Below are 19,331 nucleotides of genomic sequence, written 5' to 3' on the forward strand. Positions count from 1 at the left end.
AAAAAAAAAAAAAAAAAAAAAAAAGCAAAAGCGTTGGAGTAGAATTGGCAGAAATGCCTTTGTTTTTTAATCTAAACTATTTAAAATGTATTGTAGAGTATTGAAGTGTCCTTCAGACAACATCCCTTGGAACTGTTTTTTTCTCTCATTTTGAAGTTTAGTGATACTCTGTTTTTATCATAAAGTGACATTATCTTTCAGTAGTACAGTATTTGTCCCTGTCTCTCTCTCTCTTTTTAGCCTGTACTTTCTGGTATATTTGGCACTGTAATAAATGTAGCTGTCAGCTAGCATAATTATTCCCTTTTGTGTTTAAATTATTTGAGATAGAAGATTATATCTATGTTTTAGTCTCTTCATTCAGTATTGACAAGTGATGCTATCCAGTAGTACTTAAATCATTGGATGATGGAAAACATCTTTTTCTTCCATTAGGAAAAAATTTTAAATAAACTTAAAAATCAAATTATTTAATGTGCACATCTAGTACATGTTTTATGCACTGTGCTTAGATCCTTTGGGTTGAATTTTTGTTTGAATAGAAAAAATTTTTGTTTGAATAGAACAAAAAATACATTTAAAACATTGCTCTAAGTTTCAGGATAAGCATTTTATTTTTCAGGGAGCACTCTTTAGTAAATGTTATATGAGTATATTAATGGTACTCTGATAAGGTAGAAATAATTATTTAAGGAGAATTCAGATTAAAAACTGGAGAGTAATTGTTTTATAATATTAGAACCCTGAGTGGCAATTTGATGGATGGAGAAGAAAAAGATATCTGCAATAAGTCAGTAACAAACCCTTCAGCTTCAGCAGTAGTGCTCGTTATTTCAAGAAATAGAGCCTCTATGATCAAACATATTATACAAAGTAGCATATATCATTAAAAGTATAAATTGGTATATTTTTTAAGGGGAGTGTAAAGAAGTATGTAGGAGTCAATGTGATCTGAAAAATGAAAAGGTTATTTTGCTGCTAAAATATAGATTTTTTTGCAGAGTAAGTGCATTGCTCAGAACATATCTTCTTCCACGCTTCAAAAGAGTTTGGGTAAGGGAACAGCCTGAAAAACACCTGAAAGAGATAATTCTGGCTTATGGATTAGAGAGCATCTATAAACAGAACAAATTGGTGAATAAGAGTTAACAAAAATTTTGTCTAAGAAATTTCCCCACATGCTTTCAGAGCTTAATGATTAAATTTTTTGAAGTTTCTTTTGAAACATTGCTTATTTTAACATGTAAACATATGTTGGGTGGGAAAAGTACAAATGGGAGATTGAAACTGTTTTAATCATGTAAATTAAATGATCAACCCTACAATTTTTGTTTTTTTTAATAATCTGGAATGCTTATTTTGTATGCTGGGATGCTAGTTGTTTTTTCTATTAATACACTTAACTTGCATTCTAGCTTCGCCATTCAGAGACAGGCATCGTGTGGTGGGTTGTGTGACAGTGTCTGTCAATAGTGAAGACAAATAGTACCAGAGACACTTAACCCATCCAATCTCACCCAGGGTATAGGTCGGTCTCGTTTTCAGACTTCTTCATAAGTCTTTCCTTCTCTCTTTCTCTCTTCCTTTCTTTCTTCCTTTCTTACTTTTTTTTTGTTTGTTTGTTTGTTTCTAAATACTGGATTGATACTGATTGAAACTAAAACTTTTTGTAAAGTTTTAAACTTTACATTAATATTAGAAGAAGAAGAAAAGTAGAAAATGAAGGTTGGCATGTAAGGTGTTGACAAAGCAGGTTTGCAGCCACTTTGTGTGTTCTAGATATTTCAATCTCTTGGCAACATGAGTGTTGGGCTTACAATTTTTTTTTCTGAATATCTTTCTTCTTTAATCTGAAAATATGTCCTTGTATGTGGTGACTTTTATCAGATAAGAAATTCAGAATTGGTCATTGTTACCAGTAAGAAAAATATAATGCTTAAGAATAAATAACTAAGGTTGAACAATTTGTGTTTTAGATCAGAAATAGTTTCTGGCCAGGCACAGTGGTTCACGCCTGTAATCCCAGCACTATGGGAGGCTGAGGCAGGCGGATCAGCTGAGGTTAGGAATTCAAGACCAGCCTGACCAACATGGGGAAACCCTGTCTCTACTAAAAATACAGAATTAGCTGGGCGTGGTGGTGCATGCCTATAATCCCAACTACTCGGTGGCTGAGGCAGGAGAATCGCTTGAATCCAGGAGGTAGAGAGGTTGCAGTGAGCCAAAATCATGCCATTGCATTCCAGCCAGGGCAACAAGAACGAAACTCCGTCTTAAAAAAAAAAAAGACTGGGCTCAATGGCTCACGCCTGTAATCCCGGCACTTTGGGTGGCCAAGGCGGGCAGAACACAAGGTCAGGAGTTTGAGACCAGCCTGGCCAACATGGTGAAACCCGTCTCTGCTAAAAATGCAAAAGTTAGCCAGGCGTGGTGGCGGGCCCCTGTAGTCCTAGCTACTCGGGAGGCTGAGGCAGGAGAATCGCTTGTACCTGTGAGGCAGAGGTTGCAGTGAGCTGAGATTGCGCCACTGCATTCCAGCCTGGGCAGCAGAGCAAGACTCCATCTCAAAAAAAGAGGAAATTGTTTCCAAATACTCAATTTTTTAAAAATGATTATTTTCTGAATAGTCAATAATTTATTCCTTCTTTGTTCCACTATTTGTTCACTTAGCACACTTGCAAAATTTTATGGCCTTTTTTTAAGTGGCTTTTTTAGAAAACTCAATTAATTTTGTACAGATGTTGAAAAATTATAAAATATGTACATATTCAAATGTTAGGGATCAAATTTTAATCTTGGAAGCTTGGAAGTTAAATATCATTTCTGTCATATATTTTAAATCAATGAAAGGTATTTCTTTCTTTTGAGAACTTCAGCAAATATTTCTAATTTCAAAGCTTTCTATTAAAAGTTTTGTTAGTTCCATATAAAGTATTATATCTTTTTTATGATATTTTAAGCAGTAATATATTATGGTAGTTAAAATAATTTCTGGTTGACAAATCTAGAACTGATAGTTCTTAAGTTTAAAATACAGTTTAAGCAAGGAGTATATAAAGTATACTTGGGTTTCTATAAATAGTACCATTTAAAATCTTTTTTCAGGCTGGGCATGGTGCCTCACTCCTGTAATCCCAGGACTTTGGGAGGCTGAGGTGGGAGGATTGCTTGAGCCTAGGAGTTCAAAACCAGCCTGGGCAACATGGTGAAACCCTATCTCTACAAAAAATACAAAAATTAGCCAGATATGGTGGCGCACACCTGCAGTCCTAGCTCTTCAGTAGGCTGAGGTGGAATGATCGCTTGAGCCCAGGAGGTTGAGGCTGCAGTGAGTTGTGATTGTGCCCCTGCACTCCAGCCTGGGCAACAGAGCAAGACTGTCTCAACAAAGAAAAAAAAAGAAAACAAAATAAAATCCTTTTTCATCTGTTATTAAATTACAGATTCTGCGATATCCATATTCCATGTAGATATTATTTAATATCTGCCAGTCTTTAAATCTCTACTATTTTTGAGTATTTATAGTTTCCATCAATTCTTAAAAGAAGCCATATACACAATTCAAGTTCACCATCATTACTGGCATTTGGTCTGATAATTGGCTACTGCTAATAGTGGCATATAGACTTAAATACAGGATACTTTACATATGACACTTACCTTTCTCTTTCAAATTATAAAATTCTATTTTAAATAATCTGACATTATAAATTTATATGAGTAAATTATAGAATGGTCTATTAATTTTTCCTTTAGTTTGTTGTGTTTTCTGTGGTCACAGAAAATGCTTTAGAAAAAGTAAAATTATTCTCACCCAGGTGCGGTGGCTCACACCTGTGATCCCAGCACTTTGGGAGGCTGAGGCGAGCGGAACACAAGGTCAGGAGTTCAAGACCAGCCTAGCCAATATGGTGAAACCCTGTCTCTACTAAAAATACAAAAATTAGCTGGGCGTGGTGGCGGGCGCCTGTAGTCCCAGCTACTCAGGAGACTGAGGCAGGAGAATTGTTTGAACCCGGGAGGCGGAGGTTGCGGTGAGCCAAGATAGTGCCATTGCACTCCAGCCTCAACAGAGCAAGACTGTGTCTCAAAAAAAAAAAAAGGAAGAAAGAAGAAAAAAGAAAAGTATTCTATATAAGTTAGACTATAGGTTCAAAGATAATTCCTTCATAAAAGAAAAAAAATCAATAAAATTTATTCATATGGCCATGCACCATGGCTCAAACCTGTAATCTCAGCACTTCAGGAGGCCGAGGTGGGCAGATGACTTGAGGTCAGGAGTTCGAGACCACCCTGGCCAACATGATGAAACCCCATCTCTACTAAAATATAAAAATTAGCTGGGCGTGGTGGTGGGCACTTGTAATCCCAGCTACTCAGGAGGCTAAGGTGGGAGAATCACTTGAAACCTGGGAGGCGGAAGTTCCAGTGAGCCGAGATTGTGCCACTGTACTCCAACCTGGGCAACAGAGCGAGAGTCCCTCTCAAAAAAAAAAAGAATACATAGACAGGTCAGAATTGCTCTCACACTTTAGTTCTATAGAATATCAAGCTTTTTTTTGATATTTTATTTAGTAATGCAGTGACTAGGTCTTTTTTGATATTTTATTTAGTAATGCAGTGCACTAATCCAGTGAAAGGTCTTTATAGATGTATTAAGTACATTTACAATATTCCCAGGAGGATTTGTTAGCACTTTTCTGAGAATGCTTGGAAATGACTAATTAGCATTAGAAATTTAACATGTTCGGATATCGTTATTTTATGTATTTATATTTTAATAGGATATTAAGGATTTTTTCATGTTAAATTTATGGATATAGAAGTAGGTAATTTGGCTTATTTATAATTTAAAGAAATAAAATTACTAGAGTACTCTTGGTAGAGATATCAAATGGTTACCCCTAGACTCTTAGTATTTTCCCTGTATCAAATAATGCTATCGTAGTAATATATATCTAAGTACTTTGAGTAGTAAATTCTTTTATTCTTCAACCTACATTTATTTGCCAGCTTAAATTTAATGTAACTCAAAATACGTACCAAATTTTTGGCTTCCCATAAATCAATTTAATAAATTTGAATTTTATTACAATGTGGGCACTATGATAGGTGTTGGGAGGATCTAAGATGAGAAACATATTGTCAATGCTTTCAAGGTGCTCACAGTTCTTACCCTCCACTTTACTACCTCACCTGGCATTATTAATTAATTCACTCAGATCTCTTGCTAACCAGAATGTAATGTTTTGATATGAAAGATTTTATACATCATTATCATCATCAGAGTATCAGTAGTACCATTGTAAAAAATTTTAGGCTGGGTGTGGTGGCTCATGCTTGTAATCCCAATACTTTGGGAGGCCAAAGCTGGAGGATTGCTTGAGCCCAAGAATTTGAGACCAGCCTGGGCAGCATGACAAAACCTTGTCTCTACAAATATTTTAAAAAGTAGCCATGCATGGTGTTGTGTGCCTGTAGTCTCAGTTACTTTGGAAGCTGAGGCAGGAGGATTGCTTGAGCTCAGGAGGTCAAGGCTGCAGTGAGCCATGATCATGCCACTGCACTGTAACCTGGGCAACAGAGCGAGACCCTGCCTTTAAAAAAAAGGTTTTATAGTTTTAAAAAAAATTATTTCATTTGTCTTAAAAAGAGTGGAATCTTTGCAATTGAGGTACACTTTAAAAAGTAATTTTCAGTTAAAAGATGCTTACTGTTCTCTTCTGACAGAGTTAATATTTTCAGTGTCATAATTTTGTGCTTTTTCTTTAATAAGTATACCCAGGATCAATCTGGCAGTTGTGCACACATAATCGTGTGTTAGCTGTCCATGGAAAATGTGTAGAATATTTAAATTTGTGTAGGATATGGTATCACAGTTTGGCATACTTATCCCAGAACACACACTTATGTATGACTGTTAAATCAGTTGGGTTTTATAATCATTACGGTTTTGATATTTGATAAGATTTGCAATATAAATTTTTTTACCTCAGAGAACAAGACAAGGTTATATCGTGCATATTAAATTCATAATACCATATAACTTGCTTTTGGGTTCATGATTGCTTTTCACCTGTACTTTCCATCTGTCATGAACAGGGATCCCTGAGATGTTCATACTCTACATTCTCATGTGCATGATCCTTAGATTTAAAAAGGGTGAGTGGGAGAAAGCTGCTTTATAGAAATATAAGTTCACAGCATTCATGTTTTGTGTGTTCCACTGCAAATATTGCATGCTGCATACTTGTATGCTGCATACTTGTATATCTCTGAAAATGAAGAACGTAGGCTCATAAGTACACAAAAAATTAGTTTTGTTTTTGCCAATAGTTGGAACAGACGGAGGAATGTTAGATGTAATACCTTTTCTATTTTTTCTAAAATGAATTCTGTAGTATTTTTCAAAAGACAGGGAAAAAAATTATATTTAAACTCAAAGTGGCTACAAATCAGCTCCTAAACTGTCACTGACATTAGCATATAGATTTTGTAGTTTTTACAAACCTTTTAAAATATTTATTTACTAAGAAAACATTGCATTAATGCATGATACAAAATTGATAAGTTTTCCTTTAAATTGGAATGCAGTTTAAAGTGACTGAATTTTCCAATTTCAGCTACTGCATTTGACAAGGATACATACTGGAAAATGGAACTGGTATCATCTAATTTCTTTAGGCTCCTTCACTTACAGTAGTTGGGAAAAATCTTTCCATGTGGCATTATGTAGATCATATTCTTGATGACTAATATTAATTACTGTGCTCTTTAGCCTTGACAGCAATGAAGAATTCTGGGTGGATATAGTTCATTCAAATAATTTAGGTGTATTTTAAATACATGTTTTCGATTAAAAAAACAGATCTTTGGCACTTGGCTTTTAATTACGTAAAGATTGACATTCTTACATTTTGCTCTTTATATTACAATTCATGTGTATGTTGCAGTTCCAATAACTGCACATCACAGTTTTATTATACACTTTAAAACAGTGGCATACTTGATCATAGATACAAATTAATTTTAGATTGAAACATATCTTTGTCTGTCACGTTACCTATTTTTATTTTTGTGTGTGTATATGATGACAAACCTTTCCATATTGTGAACAAGATAAAATGATATCTAAAATGTTAGTCATGAGAACTTCCAACCTTAGCAATCAATGCACCTCTGAGGTTATGCTGTTAAGGGCTAAAGTAGTAGTATTTTCAGTGAGCTCTTCTGCCAGTTGCCACACATGCTGAAAAGATCTACTTAAATATTTCTTGCTAGGCATAATAGATAAATAGTTTTATAAAAAAAATTAATTCTGATGCTCTCCAGAGATTTTTATGCTTAACTATTTTCTGTTAGACTTAAGCCAGTAAAATTTACCATTGTTCTTATATTGGAAAATTCCCTTATTAGTCACAATCAACCAGGCCCTTTAAAAAGAGAGAAAATAAACAGCTCTAACCAATTGTCAAGCATATAATCAAGTACTTTATAAGAGAAATCCATCCATTAATCAGTTCGTCATTTGCTTTTCATTATGTCATAAAGGATGGATTTATTTTAGAGCTTATGGTTTTGAACTACCACTTCCAGCTTCTGGAGACCCAATGATTAACTTGTCTATCTTCTACAACCCAGAATGTTCCAAATCAAACCTTTTTCATCTTGATTCTCCTAGATTTTACAACAAATCATAGTGACAATACCAGTTCCATTTTGCCTCCAATTCAGTTGATTATATATTTTTTCTATTTATTTCTCATTTTATAATTGATATCTGGAATAATCAGCAGCTCTTTTCTCATTTATTTTCTCATATTTTTATTCCAGGATTTGCCTCTGAAGCAGGGAGTGTCTGCATTAAAAATGACCTGTAGTTCTCTGCTTCATAGGTTAGAAACTTATTTTAATATTTTGTGGCTAAGCACAGTCCCACTTTTCAAATTCTATAATGAATTATTTAATTGGCATTGAATGTGGACCACAAGCATATATTTCATATTGGGGTTTTCTTTATTACTTTAAATGATTAAAATTCAATAGAATGTCCAGCTGAGGCAATAAAAGCTTTATTTTTGCTTTACAGCTTAAAACATTAAATGAGATTTAAAAAATCTATTGATTGTAACACAAGTAAAATAATGCTATTTGGGCATTTTTAAAAATTGCATCTCTTAGGCCTTATATTGCTTGAAGCATTTGTATTCTAAAACGTAACCAAATTCTGACTATTCATTTTGGGGAAAAACAATCAGTTCACAAATCACATTTTCAATGGGACTGCTAGCCAGCATAGGTGAAAACATGTATAGTGTATTTACTCTTGAATTGTACACTGCAGATGCTTCTTCAGCTCCCTCCTCTTCCTCCATGGGCGGTGCTTGCAGCTCCTTTACCACCTCTTCCAGCCCTACCATTTATTCTACCTCAGTCACCGACAGCAAGGCTATGCAAGTGGAGAGCTGCTCCTCAGCCGTGGGGGTAAGTAACAGAGGGGTAAGTGAAAAGCAGTTAACCGGTAACACAGTTCAGCAGCATCCATCAACACCGAAGAGGCACACAGTCTTGTACATCTCACCACCACCTGAGGACTTGCTGGATAACAGTCGGATGTCCTGCCAGGATGAGGGGTGTGGATTGGAATCTGAGCAGAGCTGCAGTATGTGGATGGAGGATTCCCCCTCCAACTTCAGTAACATGAGCACCAGTTCCTACAATGATAACACTGAGGTACCTCGTAAATCACGAAAACGAAATCCAAAGCAGAGGCCGGGGGTCAAACGACGAGATTGTGAAGAATCTAATATGGATATATTTGATGCCGACAGTGCCAAAGCACCTCACTATGTGCTTTCTCAGCTTACCACGGACAACAAAGGCAACTCAAAAGCGGGAAATGGGTTGGTATTCACATTTTTTAAAATTCTATCACCATTATGCAAAACAAACAAACAAAAAAACATTCCCAATTTTTCCTAATTGCTCAGCTCAAGTTTGCATATAAAGCAACAGTGCTAATTTTATCATTGAAATACCTGAAAATTTTAACTTAAAATTACCAACTTTTACTAGCTAGAAAATAAAATAATCATAGATTCTAGCAATAGATATCTTATTACCAGTATAGTTAGGTAGTAGAAAATGAAAATAATCTGTTTTGAAATAACTTAAATTTCAAATGAATTTATATTTTAAAAGGACTTGAAAATATTTTTACTCAGCCAGGCGTGGTGGCTCACGCCTGTAATCCCAGCACTTTGGGAGGCCCAGGCAGGCGGATCACCTGAGGTCAAGAGTTCGAGACCAGCCTGACCAACATGGTGAAACCCCATCTCTACTAAAAATACAAAAAAAATTAGCTGGGCATTGTGGCACATGCCTGTAACCCTAGCTACTCGGGAGGCTGAGGCAGAAGAATCGCTTGAACCTGGGAGGTGGAGGCTGCAGTGAGCCGAGATCATGCCACTGCACTCCAGCCTGGGCGACAAGAGCGAAAGTCCATCTCAAAAAAAAAAGAAAAAAAAAAATGTATGTCTCTATATATATATTTCCTCATAGAAATAACTAGCAATGTAACGACTCTATCAAAAACAACTCAGTCACTAAGAGCTGTGTTCTCTTTCACATTGTGTCCTCATATGGTTTACATTTTTTAGAAGATTTTAGACTTAAATTTTTTTCTCTTTAATTGATGAAAACAAGAAAAAACTCAATTGATAGTTTGATTCTCATCATTTAGATTCATGTATCATAAGCTTTTTTCCTTTGATACTAATACACTGATTGTGCAGATTCAATATTTTTTTTAAATCACTCATTTTTTTTCTGTGATTCTGGGTTACTTCTTTAGAGGGTGATGAAACAGGATCATGGTACATGTTTGAATTTTCTTTCATCTCTGTCAGTCACACTACCCACTAATATAGTTCAATAGCTATGTTACAGAATATTCACTGCTATAATGCAGACTAGTATGACTTATTTTTAATTCCTTTAGTAATTTTATTGTAATATTTAATTGCTAGACTTTTAAATTAGATTTTTCTATAGTACATTCAAAATAATTTGTTAAAATTTAACTCGCTAGGACCCAGGATCTCCTACAATTTCAGTTTTACACAAAAAGTGGTCAGGAAGCTTTAGATTGGTTTACTACTTGATGACATCACTAATCTTTTTTCAGTTAAAAATCCAGTTGAATATTATAGAGAATATTCTTAATGTATATTAAACTTGCCCTTAAGCACTCCCTCAGTACGTTTTAAAAAGTAATATCTACCCTTTAAGCAATAATTACTCTACACTGCTTCTTTACTTCCTTTGGGGTGATGTAGTTAAATGAAAATGAATATTTAAATGCTTTTCAGTTTTAGAAAGTCCAGATTAGTAAATTACCTAAAAGAAAACAAGATATAGTCTTTCCTAAAATGTTGCCATTTAATAAAGTCAAGAATTTCAGAACGTAATATTTGTAGAACTATTACTTATAAAATAAGGCTCTGAAATGTAATGAATACAGGAGGTAAATACTTAAAAGTAACTGTGATAGTAGCACAGATCTAAAAGGCTCATGAATATCATTTAATTATGTATGTGTGTTTATTTATGCTTTAGTGGAGAAAGTCTTTAATATAAAGTTGTGGAAGATAAATTTTCATTTTTATCTCAAAATGAATGTTGAAAGTTCAAATTTAGAGCAAATAGAATTTTTACTTATGACTAATAAACACAGTGATTTGCAGTTGCTAATTAAATATCTTGACCTTCATCTTTTCTGCTTCTACGTTTGTATGATAGCTGTATCTTAGAAATGATTTGAGGTTACCCAGGGAAAGTATAATTGGTCAAGACAGTCTCTTTCATGAAATAATTCATGGAGCAGAAACTGCATCAAGCAGAAGAAGTGTCCAGCTTCTTAGGTAATTAAAAAAAATTTAAAATTAGTATATGGAAATGATGGAAGAAGTTTAAAATTGGAATTTATAACAACTATATTGAGGAAAGGATGAAATCATACCTGAATATATAGAAAAATAGGCCTTAAAAATAATTTTTCAGAGCATGTCAAGCTAAAAGCCTGTATTCTTCAACAGTGAAAAAAATCTTAAAATGTTTTGAGAGATAAGAATATAACCTTAGATCTAATGTGCCATAAAATTACAATTTATATCATACTAAGTATTTAGAAAATGTAGTTTAAAATATATACAGCAGTTTATTGATCTTCAAGATACCACATAGAAATCTGATAGCTTGTAGATGAAAATAGCATTTTTATATGACTAAAATGTTAGAGTCTAATAAGAGAATAAAACTTGGCTGGGCGCAGTGGCTCACGCCTGTAATCCCAGCACTTTGGGAGGCTTAGGCAGGCGGATCACCTGAGGTTGGGAGTTCGAGACCCACCTGACCAATATGTAGAAACTCCGTCTCTACTAAAAATACAAAATTAGCCGGGCATGGTGGTGCATGCCTGTAATCCCAGCTACTCGGGAGGCTGAGGCAGGAGAATCACTTGAACCCGGGAGGCAGAGGTTATGGTGAGCCGAGATCACGCCATTGCACTCCAACCTGGGCAACAAGAGCGAAACTCTATCTCAAAAAAAAAAAAAGAAAAAAAGAATAAAACCTTTTTTTTTTTTTTTTTTTACAGAAAAGCTTAGTATTTGAATATTCCTAGCCATATCATTCTTAAATTTTTCAACTAAATGTCCTGAGTATCAGTTGCCCCATGTCTCTTCTAGATATTTCTATAAGTTAAGATATGATGTCATCTGGATGTGAAACCTATTTTAGGCTTTTTGTAGTGAAAATTATTTTTTTTGACATAGGCCACCAGAAGGATTATGCAGCACACATAAATTAGAATGTCATTTTAAGACTTGTGAATAGAATATGCCATGATGGTGGATTTTCCTTTTTGAATTTTACATGGTAAAAATCCCATGTAACTGACTGCTACTTTATTTTTTCTGAAGCCATCATGCCTTAAAAATTAGTAACTTGACTATGTTTCTAAGTGTTAGTGGATGTTTTCATGATTTTACATGTCTATACATCTCAATATGTATGTATTCCATTTTTACATTTTAGAAAATAGTTTTAAGGAATTCTAAAGTACCATTTTAGAAATTGCTTAATTACATATGACATTCTTTTTTAAGCCATAATGTGTATACTTAGTCAATAGTCTTCATCCCAAGTGAGATCATTTGTTTTGCTAGACGAGTAAAACTCATTTTCATTTATTTGCCCTTATAAATATTAGCTTGACTAGCGTGACTATAAAAACATGTCTTGCCAAGTTAATATGCTGTATGAATTTTCCTTATATTTCAAACTAAAATTTTCCCTTTTCTATTATAAAATTAATAGATATGAATTACAAGTATTTGAAAAATACAAGAAAACCCCATAATCTAGTCACTCAGTAAACCTGCTATTATCGTTTTGCAGTATTTTTTTTTCATCTCTTTGTATGTGTATCGGGGGGATATTTCTACATCATTTCAATAAATGAATATTTTTACTTTAAGATTAGTATAAAACAAAATATCATAGACTTTCATGTGTGAGGAACTGCACACTAGTTAGACCAAATGTTTGAATCTGTACCCAGGATGATGAAAAGAACAACAGGGTTTATTGCTCATTGTTCCAGCTTCAACTTGATACTTATGTTCATAGAATTTATTCTTCCAGGGCCTTTTAAATGACTTGCACAAGTAATCTTTGACCTACTTAAGTCAAACTTGCACGAATGGCATTCCTTGTCCATTTAGGACCTTTCTCATCTTAGGTCTTTCTCATCTTAATATTACAGAAGCTCCTTTATCTCTCTGCTTTCCTTTCTTTGTCCCTTTCTTCTTATTATTTGCCTTCATCAACAAAGATTTCTTCAGCACCTGTTATGTTTCAGGAACTGTATCAGGTTCAGGGAATATGAAGATGATTAAGCATAGTATTGCGCCTTGAGAACTCTTCCTCTTATCTATCAGTCTTACTGAATTCCTGTGCTAGTTTCAGTCCTTCTTTGTTCCATTCTTTTGCCCCTTTCTTAGCCAACAATTCAACCTAGTCCCCATTTCCATTGAAGATAGTGCCTTTCTCACTTTGTTCTTGATGATTGAGGCAACAACTTGGTTACAGCTAGAGGGGTAAACATTAGAGCCAGGTTTAAGCCTGCTTAGCTCCTCTGTGTTTGAAGTCATAATATTCCTACTGGGATCTGGTTGCTTTTAGAGGAGATTTTTCTTCACAGTCATCTGGCTCCTGGATCTTTGATGTGAGTCAAAATTTAGGACTAGGAGGGTCACAGAGAAAGCTATGACCCTGACTTTATTTAAAAACATAGGTGAATTTTGTTTTTTTGTTGTTTTTTTGTTTTTTGAGATGGAGTTTTGCTCTTGTTGACCAGGCTGGAGTACAATGGCACAATCTGGGCTCCCTGCAACCTGCACCTCCTGGGTTCAAGTGATTCTCCTGCCTCAACCTCCAGAGTAGATGGGATTACAGGCATCTGCCACTGGCTAATTTTTTGTAGTTTTAGTAGAGATGGGGTTTCACCATGTTGGCCAGGGTGGCCTCGAACTCCTGACCTCAGGTGATCTACCCGCCTTGGCCTCCCAAAGTGCTGGAATTACAGGTGTGAGCCACCGCTCCATTGCTCAGAAGGAAAGATAACTAGCAATATTGTTTTTACTTATTTTTATTATGTATTTGCAGTGCTTCAACTATTTTACAGATTAAATGTGTTCGCCTGAAGTCATAACCACCATTTGGGATACTGTTTTCCTTTGAACATATATTCCACATAGCAAATGCGTTATAAATAAATGTTAAAAGCATAACTAAAAACAATAAGGGCCAGGCGCAGTGGCTCACGCTTGTAATCCCAGTACTTTGGGAGGCCAAGGTGGGCAGATCACCTGAGGTCAGGAGTTCAAGACCAGCCTGGACAACATGGTGAAACCCCATCTCTAATAAAAATATAAAAACAGGTGTGGTGGCACACGCCTGTAATCCCAGCTACTTGGGAGGCTGAGGCAGGAGAATCACTTGAACCCAGGAAGCAGAGGTTACAGTGAGCTGAGATTGTGCCACTGTACTCCAGCCTGGGTGACAGAGTAAAACTCCGTCTCAAAAAATAAAAAAAAAGGTAGAATGCTGGTGCTGTCAAGCCCAGATTGTAAAATTTTTATTGAGAGCTTTAATTACTTAACTAATCACAAATAAAAATAATCTGAAAAATCACACTTCTAGAAAAGATTGTTTAGAGTAAAGCTAATTTCCCCATAAAAATTGAATCACTAATTTTTTATATAATTTCTTCAGTTTGATTTACTGAGAAGGAAACCCAAAAGAATAAGCTACATATACCTTCATTTGGTTTGTAGGCCATTTTGTATGGGGGTATGTAGGGTTTTTGGGGGTTTGATTTTTGCTTTTGCTACCCTCACTTTTTTTCTTTTACTTTGCAATTAAAAAATAACAGTAGTTAATCTTATAGCTTTATATAAAATTTAGAATTTATATATGGAATGCATACATGGAATTTTTAAATCTTATTTTGACTGAAGTACAGTGTGAAAGGTTATAGTGACATTAACTATTCTTTTGTATTAGTTTCAGTTTATTGCAGTCAGTCTTCCTCCCTTCCTCCTACCACTCATATATGTTCATTTTCTTTTCTGTCAAACGTACTTTCTTTTATTTTTGCATCATATAGTAAACTTTTTTACAAAATCTTTTTAAAGATACTTTGCTCATGTATCTTCCCTTAGGCCATATTTTATTTTGCCAGCAAGCTAAATAGTTGTTTTTACTATTATTGCCAGTTCTGTTTCTTCCTTTGTCTTAGATGGCTGCTTTTTTTTTTTTTTAATCAAAAAACTCTTTTTGATACTTTCTCCATGTTGTGCTCTGATTTCTCAGAACATTGGAAAACCAAAAAGGAACTGGAGTAAAGAAGAGCCCTATGTTGTGTGGACAATATCCTGTTAAAAGTGAGGGAAAGGAGCTGAAGATAGTTGTGCAACCTGAGACACAGCATCGAGCTCGGTACCTGACTGAGGGCAGCCGCGGCTCAGTAAAAGATAGAACACAGCAAGGCTTTCCTACAGTAAAGGTATTTACTTTATTTTCATTTGAATTTTAGTTAAAATGTAAAGGGGAATATGTCCTGAAAAGTAAAATATTTTCAAATCTTGAATTTTCTTCCCTCATATTTGATATTTGAATTACATTCATCTCAAACTTTATATTTAGAAAGAATTTTTGTTGTTGTTTTGAGACAGTCTCACTCTGTCACCCAGGCTGGAGTGCAATGGTGCAGTCTCAGCTCACTGCAGCCTCTGTCCCCCGGTGCAAGTAATCATGCCTCAGCCACCTGAGTAGCTGGGACCCACAGGTGTGTGCCACCAGGCCCAGCTAATTTTTGTATTTTTAGTAGAGTCTGGATTTCACCATGTTGGTGAGACTGGTCTCGAACTCCTGATCTCAAGTGATCCTCCCACCTTGGAGGAAGAAATATTAAAGTGAATTCAAAGAAATATAGTAGAAATTACTGAGAACTTTGAAAATAAGGTTTTTGAGATGGTTAAGTAATCAAGACTATTGGACTGAGAAAAGAATTGATTAATACTTAAGGCTTTGGTTTAAGAAATGGGATATTATTTGCATCCACTCAAGTACAGGGGGAAAGAAGGAAATGAGGGAAAAAAAAGAAATGGGATATCAATTGAGTCTTAATTTTTTTAAAAGTTGAGACTAAAAGTTAAAAGGGACTTAACACCTAGGATATCTTGTTATAAAGAATATTTGTCTTTGAAGACAAACCTCAAAAAAATGGGAGAATGGGGAGAAGACTTAACAAGTGTCCCTACCGCTTGCAAAAGACTAAATAGGGAGGAATTTTGGCTAGTCACATGGTAAATTCTTATTAAATACAATTTGTATAAATATATTACTTAAACAGTATTTTAAGTTAGGAGTAGAGGTGGACTGCCTTTCATTTTATACTTGAATGAAATTATGATTGAAACTCTCTGGATCAATCAGGAAACGTGTCTGCCACCATTTATAAGGTTGGTTAATAGTCATGTGTACAGTATCAAGCCTACCCTTCTTCACTACTTACTGCCTTAACCCACACCCAATCCTTCAAACCCAGGACAGGTAACAGGCAAGTGAGAAATTTATGTTATGCTTTGTGTAAATATTTGTCTAGCCAGATATTTTGGTAGTTTGGTCATTACGTTTAACCTAATTGCCCTGACTTTATGTTTTGTCTAGTTAGAAGTATTGTTAGATTAATTGCTTAACTATGATAGGGAATGAATTGACCTTAAAAATTTGTTTAGTCATTCATTCAACAAGTACTGCACTCTTCCATGTGCCAGGCACTGTTCTAGGTTCTGCTGACCAGCAATTTGACTGGGGTTTGCTTATTTTCCTCATTATGATACCATTTTGTAGAGATACAGCTGTAAGGCATGTGTGAATTTTTTAAGCACTTCGTTTGGCATGCATTGTACAATTTACTTTGTGATTTTCTGCATTCTATATTAGCGGCCTCAATGTTTAACTATAAGCCTTATCAAGAATCAGGATTGGAAACATTTGTTCCCAAATGCTATTTTAAATATTTATTTATTTTTCAGCATACAAATTATAATTTAATTTATGAAGGCTTGCTAGAGACCTGTAATGAGCCATAGATCCCCGTTTGAACTAGCAATCTCTCAGACCATAATGTTTTATCCCAGGATTTAATGATGTTATATGTATGTATCTAGTCCATGAAAATCAGCTTCATTTCCTTGTTATTCATATAGCTGCACTCATACTTTTCTACTCAAGTAGCTTTAGTAGAATAAAAATATGGTATATGTACTCTCATTTGATGATGATGATGATGCCACTAACAGTTTCGTGAGTTTTTCCATTGTTATGGTGGTAGGTCCTGAGCAACCCAAATGCTACCTAAAGTACTGTGTATTCATTCTCATCTGCTTGTACAAATAAATTATAAATGGTAATTTATCATCTAACATCTACATTTATAATTTAAGTATGGTTATTACAGAATTAAAACTATGACTTATTTCAGGAATTTAGCCAACTCTTTTATGAAAATGTTTTACCTCTGTTTTTCTTGAAGATTTAAATATTTTTAAATGTAATTCAGTTACAAGTATAGGATTTGGTCTTAAATATTTGATTTTATAATTAGATTATTTGAAATGCTAATTAGTGTTTCTGTTGCATGTTTTCTTGTTTCAGCTGGAAGGCCATAATGAACCTGTAGTGTTGCAAGTGTTTGTGGGCAACGACTCTGGACGAGTGAAACCACATGGATTTTATCAGGCCTGCAGGGTAACTGGACGAAATACAACTCCTTGCAAAGAAGTGGACATTGAAGGCACTACTGTTATAGAAGTCGGCCTTGATCCTAGCAACAACATGACACTGGCGTAAGTACTTAGTAAGAATTTTTCATTATATATTACGCTCTTGTGTTAGGCAGGAGAATTGTTCAGTTTCTAACGTACAGAAGATTTTGAGTATTTTATTAAAATGTTTTAAATATTATGAATAAAAAAAGACACTACTTCAGAATGGTTGTGGGTTAAAATTAACTCTTTTACCCTTTGCTAAAGAATTCCTATGGTTGGACCAGGTGCAGTGGCTCATGCCTGTAATCCCAGCACTTTTGGAGTGTGACGCTGGTGGATCACCTGAGGTCAGGAGTTAGAGACCAGCCTGGCCAACATGGCGAAACCCTGTCTCTACTGAAAGTACAAAAATTAGCTGGGCGTAGTGACACATGCCTGTAATCCTGTCTCTTATACACATCTAGATGTGTATAAGAGACAGGGCTTGGTGGCGCACACTTGTAATCCCAGCTACTTGGGAGGCTGAGGCAGGAGAATCGCTTGAACCCAGGAGGTGGAGTTTGCAGTGAGCCGAAATTGTGCCACTGCCCTCCAAGCTAGGCAACAAAGTGAAACTTCGTCTCAAAAAAAAAAAAAAAGAATTCCCACGGTAAAGGCAGGGATATCAAAGCCAAGTTGAAAGCTGGCCAAAGACTTACTTTTTTGGGTTTATAATAGTAACATTGAAAATAAAAACTACGATTTGATTTGTTTTCCTGAATTCCACCTTCTTAATGTTTGGTTTAGAAACCTTTTTTTTTTTTTTTTTTTTTTTTTGAGACAGAGTCTCCATCTATCGCCCTGGCTGGAGTGCAGTGGTGCTATCTCGGTTCACTGCAACCTTTGCCTCCCAGGTTCAAGTGATTCTCCCTACTTCAGCCTCCCAAGTAGCTGGGATTACAGGCACCTGCCACTGCCCCGCCGGATAATTTTTGTATTTTTAGTAGAGTCAGGGTTTCACCATCTTGGCCAGGCTGGTCTCCAACTCCTGACCTCAGGTAATCCACCCACCTTGACCTCCCAAAGTGCTGGGATTACAGGCGTGAGCCTGTAATGCACTGCACCCGGCCAAGAAACTGTTCAGCAGAGGCTATGAAGTGCCTTATTCCATCTTGATGTGAAACGCGTATTGCTGGTTTAAATTCACCATAGGTTGTTATTTTCCTGTATTTAAAAAATATATATCTTTAGATTTAGATTATGTGTTTTTCATCTTGCACATTTAAGTTTTAAAAATTATTTTTCCTTAAGCCTTGCGTAAAGGACCTTCAGTTGTAAAACTGAACCATAACAGCAGGAAATATATTTGTATGGGGTAGACCTATGTTGTAATTATTTGTGTATTGGATAGTTGCTAAAGACTTTACTTGGTTTTCAGTTTCTTTTTGAAAGCCATTTTAAATAGACTGGTAAAAGGTTAGTTGGAAAAAAGACATTTTGAGAAATATTTTGTAAATTTTTTTTTTGGAGAGGGAGTTGTGCTTTGTTGCCCAAGCAATGTAGTGGCATGATCTCAGCTCACTGCAACCTCCACCTCCTGGGTTCAAGCGATTCTCCTCCCTCAGCCTCCCGAGTAGCTGGGATTACAGGCGCCCACCACCATACCTGGCTAATTTTTGTATTTTAGTAGAGATGGGGTTTCACTATGTAGGTCAAGCTGGTCTCGAACTCCTGACCTCAAATCACCCACCTCAGGCTCCCAAAGTGCTGGGATTACAGGCGTGAGCCACCGCGCCTGGCCTCATTAATATTTTTTAACTTGTAACTTTTGAAAATTATTAAAAAAAAAAAAAGGGGGGGCTGGACACAGTGGCTCACGCCTGTAATCCGAGCACTTTGGGAGGCCAAGGTGGGTGGATCATGAGGTCAGGAGTTCAAGACCAGCCTGGCCAA

General features: G+C 35.5%; 1 protein-coding gene across 2 annotated transcripts in view; it reads left to right on the top strand.

Moving 5' to 3' along the window:
- NFAT5 (nuclear factor of activated T-cells 5, tonicity-responsive) overlaps window positions 1-19,331 on the top strand; it is a 149,825-nt gene that overhangs the window by 88,215 nt on the left and 42,279 nt on the right. For both annotated transcript variants that reach the window (XM_011976699.1, XM_011976697.1), the window contains 3 exons: window positions 8,345-8,903; window positions 14,938-15,130; window positions 17,287-17,477. In XM_011976699.1, the coding sequence (XP_011832089.1) occupies window positions 8,345-8,903; window positions 14,938-15,130; window positions 17,287-17,477 (943 nt within the window). The remainder of the gene's footprint in view (window positions 1-8,344; window positions 8,904-14,937; window positions 15,131-17,286; window positions 17,478-19,331) is intronic.

Source organism: Mandrillus leucophaeus, unplaced genomic scaffold (assembly GCF_000951045.1).
Source record: "Mandrillus leucophaeus isolate KB7577 unplaced genomic scaffold, Mleu.le_1.0 Scaffold17, whole genome shotgun sequence".
Taxonomy (NCBI): domain Eukaryota; kingdom Metazoa; phylum Chordata; class Mammalia; order Primates; family Cercopithecidae; genus Mandrillus; species Mandrillus leucophaeus.